At 39.9% G+C, this 12440-nt stretch overlaps 2 protein-coding genes across 3 annotated transcripts in view; one reads left to right on the top strand and one right to left on the bottom strand.

Annotated features, from left to right (window-relative positions):
- Window positions 1–4261, bottom strand: part of LOC115216806 (coiled-coil domain-containing protein 189-like) — a 48451-nt gene extending 44190 nt beyond the window's left edge. Inside the window, exon 1 of the mRNA XM_036506653.1 lies at window positions 4205–4261. Coding sequence (XP_036362546.1) covers window positions 4205–4246 — 42 coding nt within the window. The 5' untranslated portion in view covers window positions 4247–4261. The remainder of the gene's footprint in view (window positions 1–4204) is intronic.
- Window positions 1–12440, top strand: part of LOC115216216 (coiled-coil domain-containing protein 189-like) — a 32086-nt gene that overhangs the window by 6087 nt on the left and 13559 nt on the right. The window contains exons 2-4 of one of the 2 annotated variants that reach the window (XM_036506651.1): window positions 5170–5201; window positions 7429–7494; window positions 9773–9942. In XM_036506651.1, coding sequence (XP_036362544.1) covers window positions 5170–5201; window positions 7429–7494; window positions 9773–9942 — 268 coding nt within the window. The remainder of the gene's footprint in view (window positions 1–5169; window positions 5202–7428; window positions 7495–9772; window positions 9943–12440) is intronic. The other variant, XM_036506652.1, reaches the window with a different exon arrangement.

Below are 12440 nucleotides of genomic sequence, written 5' to 3'. Positions count from 1 at the left end.
TGGACACTACTTAAATGCAGAGGTCACGACGCATCTATGTAACGATATTTATATCGTTACATAGAAGTAATCTAGTTTTACCAACATGGTTAACAGTATTGTATTTCGGGACGGTCATTTCTTCTTTTTTTTTTTTTGCCAAATAAACACACACACTATATTTTTTCTTTCTTCACTCATTTATTACTGTTCTTATTTTATTAATAATAATAATAATAATAATAATGAAATTATTGTATACAGTGCTCAGGTGCACCACAACTTGTTGGACAGTGCATATAAAGCACATGCAGTAATGTACAAATGTCTGGAAAGCGAAGAATGCATGAGTCAGATACATGCTTGTGTGTGTATGGAGGGGAGAAAATCAGGTGTAGTGTTGGCGAATCTCAGAAAGCATGGAAGTTTTGAAGGATGCAGTGCTCCGACAACTAACAACTGATGCCGGCAGTTTGTTCCATGCTTCAGCAACTCTCAGCGTGAAAAAATGTTTCCTGAAAGTCATGGGAGCTGTGCTGTTTTCTGACTTTGTAAATATATCCACGGGTGTTAGATGGGTGGAGTTTGAAAAGGTGCTCAGAGTTATTGTTTGTACGATGGTTGATAATTTTATGGGTGTCTGCCAAGTCAGTTGCCAGACGTCAGAGTTTCAATGTGTCCATGCCCAGGGAAGTAAGGCGTTCAGAATATGGCAAATGCCTGATGGAGGGTATTCTTTTGGTTACACGTCACTGAACGGCTTCCAGACGATTGATATCCTGGGCAAGATAGGGGTTCCAGACCGGTGATGCAAATTCCAGGTGAGGTCTTACCATAGCTATATAAAGCCGCAGATAGATAGTCAGAGAGCGGCTCACAAAGTTTTTGGTGAGTGATGCCAAGACACCGTCAGCCTTCTTGACAATTTTGGCGATGTGTTTTGTCCAATGCAAATCACTGTCGACAATAACACCCAGGTCACGTTCACATGAAGACTTTTTGAGACTAGTGTTGTGGAGGGAGTAGGTGGACGCTGGGTTTCTCCTCCCAAAATGCATAGTGGTACATTTGTCCACAGCCAGCTTGAGTTGCCAGTCTATGATCCACTGCTGCATTGTGTCCAGGTCTGCTTGCAATAGAGATCTATAGTGTACAGGATCTGACCTCTTTATTTCGAGGTACAGCTTGATGTCATCTGCATATTTCAGCACTGTGGAATTCTTTAAGTTGGCATCTATGTCATTAACATATGCAACAAATAAAAGGGGGCCAAGAACAGATCCCTGTGGTACACCAGATGTCATCTCATAGGGCAAAGATTGCTGTCCTAGAACTGTGACAACCTCTTTTCGGTCGAAAATAAAGGACTTCAACCAGTTATAGAGTTCGTCTCTTACGCCCAACGCAGAGAGCTTCACCATAAGTCTTTTGTGTGGCACAGAGTTAAAAGCCTCAGCAAAGTCCAGGTAAACAAAATCCACCCAGGATCCGCGATCAGTGATTTGGGTAACGTCCTCAAGAAACTCGATGAGTTGATTACAGCAGCTGGAGTTAGGAATAAATCCAAACTGTGATGGCTGGATGAGGCTGTGAGACTTCCAGAAGTTCCAGAGGGTTTCTCTGATACAGGATTCCATCAGTTTGGCGATGCAGTTAGTAAGACTAATGGGGCGATAGTTGACAGGCGATGTGCGGTTGCCTTTTTTGAACAGAGGGATAACACTGGCAGTTTTCCAGTGTTCTGGAGTAACACCATTGTCAAGACAAAATTGGAAGAATAGAGAAAGTTGGCTTAGAAGAAAGTACCCACCGCGTTTGAGAAGTACGTATATAACACCATCGAGACCAGGAGAGGCATAGTTGCGTTTATTCTTAAGGTGGCGTTGTAGCATTGCTGGTGTAAATTGCATAGTAGATATAGAGTCCGATGTCAGTGGTGATGAAGTTGGAACATTTTGGTCTTCGACAGTAAAGATGCCGGCATAACATCCAGCAATGATTTCTGCACATTCTTCGGGATTGCCAGTAATCTGTCCTGTGTGGGGATTGCGAAGGGGACCAACTGGAGAGTGGGGTCTCTGCTTTGAGTGCACATACTTCCAGAACACTTTGCTGTCAGGGTTAGTTGCAATGCGTTGTTCAAATTCAAGCACTGCCTTTTTTGTCACCTGCTTGAGGTGGTTGGCTGACCTATTGCGCTTTTTCCTGTTGCCCTCTGATTTGTGCAATTTGTATTCCTGTTCAGCATTACGGCGTTCTTTCCTGGCAAGTCGGACTGCTGCAGTCTTCCAAATTGCACTATTGTGTGTTTTTTTGTGCTTGCGTGGTACTGATGCTGCACATGCCGCCCATATTGAATTCAGAATGTTCTGGAGTATAGTGTCCACATCTTCAGAGGCATAAAATTCGAGCCAGTTTGGGCGTTGCAGCTCAGTTCAATAAGAGCTCCAGTCTGCTTTATTCCAGTCAAAGCGGGCAGTCTGAAGATGGTTGTGTTTTTTGTTACAACCAATCAGAGATAAGTCGACCATGATCATGGAATGATCAGAGTTACCTAAAGGTTCTTCAGTAGTGACACTAATGATTGTTTCAGGAGATGCAGTAAGTAGCAGATCCAAAGTGTTGTTGCCCCTTGTTGGGGAGGTAACAACTTGGAACCAATTTGAATTCAGCACCAGTTCAAGGAAATCGTCTGCACTTTGTGGCCAACGGAAGGCCTCCCAGTCAATCTCAGGGAAATTGAAGTCGCCCGCAATATAAACATACACGGCTGTTTTCATGGTAGCAGCTCTGAGGATATCAAAAAGCTGTGTGTCTTGACGATAATTTGGGGGGGGCCGGTAAACGACTCCAAGCAGAAGTGTTGACATGGTCATGTGTATACTGCAGAAAAATACTTCCTGCTGAGATTGGTTCAAATCATTACTTTAACTCGTGTCCATTGTCCAGAAATATCTGTGACTTCTTCAGCGACACTTCGTTTTCGTGTGTGTTCTTGCACCACTTCAAAGGTTATTAGGTTTTGGTAAAACTAGATTACCTTTAGATGGATGGATGAATGGACGGATTGGATTGGATTGGATTGGGTGGCTGGATGGATAGGTCTGGTGGTTGATGTATATATATATATGTATGTATATGTTGTTTATACATTATGTAGATGTCCTGTTAGACCGATCATATCATGATAGACCGGATGGATGGATGGATTGGATTGGATTGGATTGGGTGGATAGATGGATGGATAGGTCTGGTGTTTGATGTGTATATATTTGTATATATATGTTGTTTATACATTATGTAGATGGTCTGTTAGACAGACCTATCATATCATGTCTACTTAATATAATGAACACCAGTAAAGTACTGGGGTTCATCATATTAACTAACCCCTCCATTCAAAATTCTTGGCCTTGTGCCTAAATGAGAAGTCCAAGGCTGGTGGATTGGTAGAATCATTAGCGCATCAGAAAAATGCTTTGCAATGTTTGTTCCAGCTCTTTACCTTTTGGGTTCAAATCTTACTGAGGTGAACTTTGCCTTTCATCCTTTCAGAGGCTAATAAAATAAATTGCAAGTCAGTTACTGGAATTGACGGTATTTACTAACTTGTCATTACCACCACCCTCAAAATTATTGGTCTGATGCCTAAAACAGAAACCATTGTTGTTATTACTATTGCTTAGTAACATTTCTTCAGCTTTTTGTGTTCTGAATACAAACTCCACTGAGGTTTACTTTACCCTTTTGTCCTTTCAGAGTGATAAAATAAGTACCAGTTGAGTACAGTGGTTGATGAAATCAACTCCCACCACCACCACCACCACTACTACTAATACTGCTACTACTACTAACAAAACAACAACAAATGCCCTGATGCAATTCCAGCCATTGGTTCTCAGGGCTCCTGATCTTAACTGATTGGAAGTGTTATCATGTTTTGTCTTGGTGTAAAAGATAGGCTACAGCAAATATTCTGCTCAATACCACAGATTTGCTTGTCTGTTGCATTTGAGCATCTCTTAGTGGCTGATGATAAGTGCATCTCTGATTACGAGCAGAAGTAGTGAGAGAGCAACATGTGTTGAGAGCAATTCTTTAGAGTTTGAATAATTCACCTCTGGAAACAGGAGTGTCTTGTTCAAATGCTTAAGCAACCCTTATTCAGGGACCATTTGAGCAGGATGGGCTTGTCAACCTGAAGAAAATTCTAACTGGCCCCTACCTGCAAGGTCATGCACTGTTCATCTTGATAAGAGATCACCATGTCATGCACATATGGTTGTGATGCATCACTATTCATCACAACTACCAGGATGCTTTCTTCTGTTTCCCTGAACTAGCAGGTTATGCATCACTTCTACCATAATCCACCTGACGCTCTGATGTGCCTAGATTTCCTATCATCATCTTTACTGTGTCCATATGCTAAATATTGGTTTGTCCGGAAAGCTCATGCCAATTTATAGTAGCTTGGTTGAGTCCATAAAATAGGACTTGACTACACCTCCATTTAGAGCACAGTTTGAGCTATCTTTTCGTGGAAGAAGGTTTCTGTTCCTATAACCTGTGTTAATTCTGTAACCCTTTAAAATGAAAGATAAGAAAGTTCATTTTCAGGACTTGATGCTTTGGGAACCAGACAAAAATTGCTGCAGCTTGGTTGAAATGTGTTACCTCACCCTCCATATTCACAAGATATTGCTCCTTCAGATTTCCACTTATTCAGGTCTCTGCAGGATAGTCTTAATGGTAAAAATTTCAGTTCCTTGGATGACGTAAAAAGATACCTTGATGAATTCTTTGCCATAAAATGACTTCAATTCTGGGAAAAGGGTATTTTCAAGTTAAAGGAAAGATGGAGATGCATTGTGCAACAAAATGGTTCATATGTGGTTGATTAAAAATGTAATGGCAAGTATTTATTGACCTTTTTCTTTCCTTTAAGAATTGGCACAAACTTTCCGGACAGCCCAATACTTTCAGTTAATCATCCAGCTACAGAACTACTTCCATGCTTTATCTGCATTTTCTTTATAAACATATGGGTATTTAAGTTTAATATCACTTCTGTCAATCAGTCTGTTGTCCTTCATACTCTAACAAAATAATTAAAAAGCAGTCATTTCTTACTATATATCATGTAATAATTAACAGTTTAGTTAACTACATTGCAATTTATTTCTCCAGCCAAAATCTCACCGTATCAAGATTGTTGTTTGGTAAGTTTGTTGTTATCTATATCAAACTTAAGTATGTTCTATCTGTTACAATACAACAGGCAGTCTCTGTAATGCCTCAAACACATCTAAGTAAATCAGTAAAACACCAGAGCTCTAATAAAAAACACCAAAAATACAGACACTGGAAACAACTCCAGTCAAAGCTAGACACATGTACAACATACAATGATAGCTCAACATGCTAGAAATGGCAACTAGATCTCTCTTATACAACACCCTACCATCTTAAAATAAAAGTGAACACATTGGACAGTCCTGGATTTTTTGCACACAGGAAAAGGAGTAGATAGTCATAGGTATTCTTCAGTTAGGTGCTGATAAGGCATATAAACACATCAACAACATGCAAGAACTCTACTACGGCAACAAGACAAATCCCACTGAAACACTACTACTGTACCAACAACACACCACCACATTACTACAACATAAGCACCACACCAAAACACTACTACAACACCAGCACATAACACTGTTATAACACCAAAGCATGTATACATGCACTACAACCCAACCTACCCCTTCAAACACCCAGACGCACTGACACTATACAAGAACACCACTGCTGCAATATCAATCCATACTGCCACTATAACACTCCGGAAATATCTAGGCACAAATAGGATAATCTAGAGCACTAATATAACACCAATACATACAGTCACACAATCACTACATAACCAATACATAAAACCACCACACCACCAATTCACATGGTTCCTACACCACCAGTGCAAAGCTTGTACAACACCAACACACTAGCAGGCTATCCAATGCTACATAGCTCATTCAGCACCCCAAACGTCTAGATATAGCAATATACAAGAGCATTATGGACTAACAAGGGAGCTTCTCTGTGATCATTCAACATACTAGAAACAGCAGCCATATTTCCCTCAAACCTCAAATTATCTTAAAAAAGAAGTGCACATTGGATAATGTAATATTGAATATGTTGTCTGAAAATAATATTGGATGGCTATGTTTGGAACATCACTGCACGTAGCTCTGCATAATTGAGAGTTACTCTGTGATACACAGTAATAACAACAAGACCTCCAACTCTATACTCAAAAGGCTGGCATCAAGTATTTGAAATAGATATGACAAATTTAATTTCTGTCAATACTGTTTGATATATAAATGAATAACACAACACCCTCTTCTTCTGATCAATTAATTGGTATTTCTAGTCATCAAATATCAAACAGTTGACTCTAGTTAGCCACTACTACACAAAAATATCTGTCATTATATTTAGAGATATTTAAGGCTGCAAGCTGGAAGTGTCATTAGCGCGCTGTGTAAAATGTTTTGCGGTATTTCGTCTGCTTCCACGTTCTAAGTTCAAATTCTGCTAAGGTTGATTTTGCCTTTCATCCTTTCAGGGTCGATGAAATAAGAACCAGTTACATACTGGGGTCGATGTAATCAACTAGTTCCCTTCCCCAAAAAATTTTCATGGCCTTGTGCCTAGAGTAGAAGTAATATATTTAGAGATATTTAGCTTGGCAAGCTGATAGAATCATTAGAGTGTCAGAAAAAAGATACCTTGTGGTGTTTGTTCCAGCTCTTTATATTATGAGTTCAAATCCCACTGTGTTTAAATTTCCTTTCATCTTTTCAGGGTTGATAAAATAAAGTATCAATCAAGTACTGGTGTCAATGGTATTGACTTAAACTTTTCCCTCAAAATTACTGAGTTTGTACTTAAATCAGAAACATTTATGAATTTACAGATAATACCTTGTGTGTACACAAATAGATGTACAACTGCTACTATTGTACTTAGAGTTCCATGTAGTTTATCATATTCCAGTCTGCTACCAGTATGGTAGTTAGGTAATTACTGCCTCTCCATCTATCCATCTCTTGACATTAGTTCACTGTAACAATGTAATAAAGTTCCTTGATGATCCATTCTGGTTAAGCATCCATATGTGCTTGGAATGCAGGTTCCAAGCAACCATAATAGTGAAATGTACATAAGAACTAATATGTAAACCTGTCTTTATTTTTATTTCTCCTACATTTAGTGATATAAAAAATTTACTTGTCCAACTTATTCAAATAATATTTTAGGAGAGAGAATTTGTTTTTATAATAAATGATTCTATGTGTGAATGGAATGGTTTGAAACTTCATGAGATATATATTTAATTTTTCTCACTTTTGTCTTTTGTTGCCTATGTTGAAATAACCACAGGAATGACTTGGACCCAGAACAATCAGAATCACTTATGAAAGCTCCAACACTGAAAAAAGTAAAAGAGTAAGTATCTTTTGTTGAAAACTGGAATTCATCATACTAGCATTTCTGCAGATTCACCCTTTGCAGTGGAACCAGGTATAGTGTTTATTTTCTGTCCTTCATAGTTTTCAGTTTAAAGGAGAGTTGCTTTAGCATCTATAAATGAACAATGCCAGAAATTTGTGGGGAGGGTTTGATTAAATCAACCCTAGTTTTATCAACCCTGGAAAGATAAAAGACAGAGCTGACCATGGCAGGATTTGAACTCAGAATGTGAACAGCCATAAAAAATATCACTGTGTATTTTTATTTTCTGATGCTTTAACTATTTTGCCACCTTGTGCCTCTATAAATAATGGAATCTCTTCTGTATTAGATAATATTTCCACTTCCATCTAACTCTATCCTCTGCTTCTTTTAATCTTACTGTAACAAACTCTATTTAAGCCAACACAGAAACTTCTACACATAATCCAAGTACAGATCCCTTGTATGCTTACATGTCTTGCTAGAAATAGTAGCCAAATATTCATTAAATCATATTACAAAATCTTAGATAATGACAAACATAATGGAAAATGTGATCCTAGACAGACTATGTTTAAATAATGAGCATTTAATCATATGTCTGAGTATTTGATAATCTATCTGCTTGGGGAAAGCTGAACTGAGGTTAAACAACAACCATAGCACTGCTTTTCATGAACCAGTTAGCTGCATCATACTTTGGCTTAAGGGCACTTAGCACACAAACAGTTCTGTTACCTGGTCATCTTAACTCTGTCATAGTAAACTTCAGCAAGAAGTAATCTGAGAACATTTTAATTTTTATTCTAAAGAACCTTCTCTTTAACCCACACTTCACCAATGCCCTCACACTTTTTCTCTTGCACATCATGTCTAGCAACACTCAGTTTTGAACAGATGAGACCATCCCCATAATGTGTCCATCCCCTAAGTCCTGTACAAACTATTATGTCCAGTCCTTCTTTCCCAGAATGTCAGCTCTTTGGAATTCTCTCCTTGTGCATATCTTCCCTACAGTCATCAATGTTATTAATCTTATACATCTCAGAACACATGGAAGAGTTATGGGCATGACACTTTCTTCCCAGACTTGGCAAATAAAAAAAATATTTCTGAATAATCCATTATTAGGTTGGTATTTCGACATAGCAAAAGGTTCTTAGATTAAACTAAGAAGATTCAATTTAAATATAAATATTTTAAAATTGACAGTTTTGTATCATACCTCCAATGACAAACACAGGTGGGTCGGTATTAAAAGTTTTAAATAATTGAGCTTATTTTGGTCCCAAACTGTTCCCAAAACTTGTTCCTGATAAACTGAGGCTGTAATATATTTAAGTTACCCAACTGGTAACTGGCATTCCATCAGTTACAACAACAAGGGTTCCAGTTGATCCGATCAATGGAACAGCCTGCTCATGAAATTAATGTGCAAATGGCTGAGTGCTCCACAAACACGCGTACCCTTAACGTAGTTCTTAGGGAGATTCAGCATGTCATAGAATGTGACAAGGCTAGCCCTTTGAAATACAAGTATTACTCATTTTTGCCAGCTGAGTGGACTGGAGCAACGTGAAGTAAAGTGTCTTGCTCAATGCACCACTGGGAATCAAACTCATGACCTTACAGTTGTGAGCTGAATACCCTAAGTACTGAACCACACACCTTCATCCATTCCTACTGTGTTTACATTTTACATCATTTTCATAAAATGTTCTCCTTCCCTTAAAATTCTTTGGTTGTATATGTCTGAATAGGGTGGTGGATCTCCACCATCTGATGATGACGATTCAGTTATTTGATCAACTGAATTAACATGTAAGCATCTGAGCATTCCTCAAACACGTGTGCCCTTTAATATAATTCTCAGGCAGAGTCAGTGTGACACGATATGTTACAAGGTTGTACCTTCTAAATTTCAGATACAATTCATCTGACAGGCTTTTGTGCAGTTTCCATCTACCAAATTTCACTCACAAGGCATGGGTTTACTCAAGGCTATAGAAAATGACATTTGCCCAGGATTCCATTCTGTGAGATAGAACCCAGGACTTTGTCATTCTTAACCATTCAGCCACACTGTACCTACATGGATTAGATTATAAACAACCATACCAAGGTACTTTCCTGGAGACTTTTCAGCAGTTTTAACAAACCTCAAATAAAATTTGAGATACATTTTTAAGATTATAAAATTTCATTTTGAAAAATAATCTGATAGTGTATATTATATATTTTTTTTCAATTCTACTTTCTACCTGTTTTTTAGTATTCTTGCTGAAATCTTTAAACTCACTAATTATGCAACAGTATATAAAGAAAAGATTCTACTCAACCTTTACACATATTCTATACAATTTGCAAAGGAAGAAAAATTCAAATCTGAGCAGTTATCTGCCTATTTTTCAATTGTAAAAAGAGTTCATGAAGTCTGTACTGGTAAGTCTTTGAAGGTGTGGTTATTTGGTTTTTCATTCATTTAACATTTGTTTTTCCATGTTGGCATGAGTTAGACAGGGATGTATTTGGGGAAGAATTTTATAGTTCCATGCTCTTCCTATTACTTCCACTTGTTTTTCAGGTAAGAGATTTTACCTTATTCCATATATCTTTAAAACTTCAGAGCAACTGGTCATAATGTCAATGAAGAATGTAATATTATTCACCAATCAAAATAGATGAACATCAATGAAATTTGTATCCTTGTGGTACCAGTGCCAGTGGCACACAAGAATCCATCCGAACGTGGCCGTAGTCAGTACCGCTTGTGGTACCAGTGCCGGTGGCACACAAGAATCCATCCGAACGTGGCCGTAGTCAGTACCGCTTGTGGTACCAGTGCCGGTGGCACACAAGAATCCATCCGAACGTGGCCGTAGTCAGTACCGCATCACTGGCCATCCGATCGTGGCCGTTCGCCAGCCTCATCTAGCACCTGTGTCGGTGGCACATAAAAACACCATCCGAAGACCCGGCAAGACTAGTCAGGCCATAACCCATGGCCCCTACCTGGGACGTAGTCAGTCCACCTGTGCATACCTCCTTCTTGTGACACTTGTGAAGACCTGTTGAGGCAAGTGAAAATCAAATCAAAACAAATCAAAATAGATGAACATCAATGGAATCTGTATCTTTGTGGTACCAGTGCCGGTGGCACACACTTTGTGGTACCAGTGCCGGTGGCACACATGAGAACCATCCGAACGTGGCCGTAGCCAGTTCCGCATCGACCGGCCTCCGTGCTGTGGGCACGTAACAAACACCATCCGATCATGGCCGTTCGCCAGCCTCATCTGGCACCTGTGTCGGTGGCACATAAAAACACCTTCCGAAGACCCGGCAAGACTAGTCAGTCCACCTGTGCATACCTTCCTTCCTTCTTGTGACACTTGTGAAGACCGGTTGAGGCAAGTGAAAATCAAATCAAATCAAATCAAAATAGACAAAATAGATGAACATCAATGGAATTTGTATCTTGTGGTACCAGTGCCTGTGGCACACAAGAATCCATCAGTGCCGTAGTCAGTGCGGTGGGCACATGACAAACACCATCCGATCGTGGCCATTCGCCAGCCTCATCTAGCACCTGTGTCGGTGGCACATAAAAACACCATCCGAAGACCCGGCAAGACTAGTCAGGCCATAACCCATGGCCCCTACCTGGGACGTAGTCAGTCCACCTGTGCATACCTTCCTTCTTGTGACACTTGTGAAGACCTGTTGAGGCAAGTGAAAATCAAATCAAATCAAATCAAAACAAATCAAAATAGATGAACATCAATGGAATTTGTATCTTTGTGGTACCAGTGCCGGTGGCACGTGGCACATAAGAAAACCATCCGAACGTGGCCGTAGCCAGTACCGCATCGACTGGCCTCCGTGCTGTGGGCACGTAACAAGCACCATCCGATCGTGGCCGTTTGCCAGCCTCATCTGGCACCTGTGTCGGTGTCACATAAAAAACACCATCCGAGCGTGGTCGTCTGCCAGCCTCATCTGGCACCTGTGTCGGTGGCACATAAAAACACCATCCGAGCGTGGCCGTCTGCCAGCCTCGTCTGGCACCTGTGTCGGTGGCACATAAAAACACCATCCGAGCGTGGCCGTCTGCCAGCCTCGTCTGGCACCTGTGTCGGTGGCACATAAAAACACCATCCGAGCGTGGCCGTTTGTCAGCCTCGTCTGGCACCTGTGTCGGTGGCACATAAAATCACCCACTACACTCTCGGAGTGGTTGGCGTTAGGAAGGGCATCCAGCTGTAGAAACACTGCCAGATCTGACTGGACTGGTGCAGCTTTCGGGCTCCCCAGACCCCAGTTGAACCGTCCAACCCATGCTAGCATGGAAAGCGGACGTTAAATGATGATGATGATGATGATGATTTCACACAAGCAAAACTATGGAATGTCAACATTCTCACACATTCTCTCTCTCTCTCTCTCTCTCTCTCTCTATCACACACAAAGGCTTACTATAGTTTTCATCTCCAAAATTCCTTTAAAAGCATTGATTATAGATACATACTGCAAGCTGCAGAGTACTATAAATTTGATGGGTGTCTAATTAACTTCCAGTGTTAATTTTATGTAAAAATAAAGACACATGCATTAGACTAGTATGCTATCCAGGTGATGATTTATTTTTCATCTGCGTAGCATCATGAGAACCTGTTGGCCATAGTGGTCTGTGAAATAATATCTATTCCTCTAACATGCATTACTCTCTTACAACAACAGTGTTATCACCAAAGACAACTAATCTGGTAAGTAAACCTGCAAGGAATCATTTATATAGTTACTTGGCATGCTAGAAACTGAAACCAATATCTCTCAAATTGCACATTACCATTTGAGAAGAGAACATATTAAATAATATGAATCTGTATAGACAAAAGATTGGTGGGTTATGATTGAAACACCTTTGGTCACAGACCTTC

This window comes from Octopus sinensis, linkage group LG10, assembly GCF_006345805.1.
Source record: "Octopus sinensis linkage group LG10, ASM634580v1, whole genome shotgun sequence".
NCBI classification, from domain to species: Eukaryota; Metazoa; Mollusca; class Cephalopoda; order Octopoda; family Octopodidae; genus Octopus; species Octopus sinensis.
The sequence above is the reverse complement of the archived record's forward strand: the minus strand, read 5'-3'. Positions and strand labels throughout refer to the sequence as shown.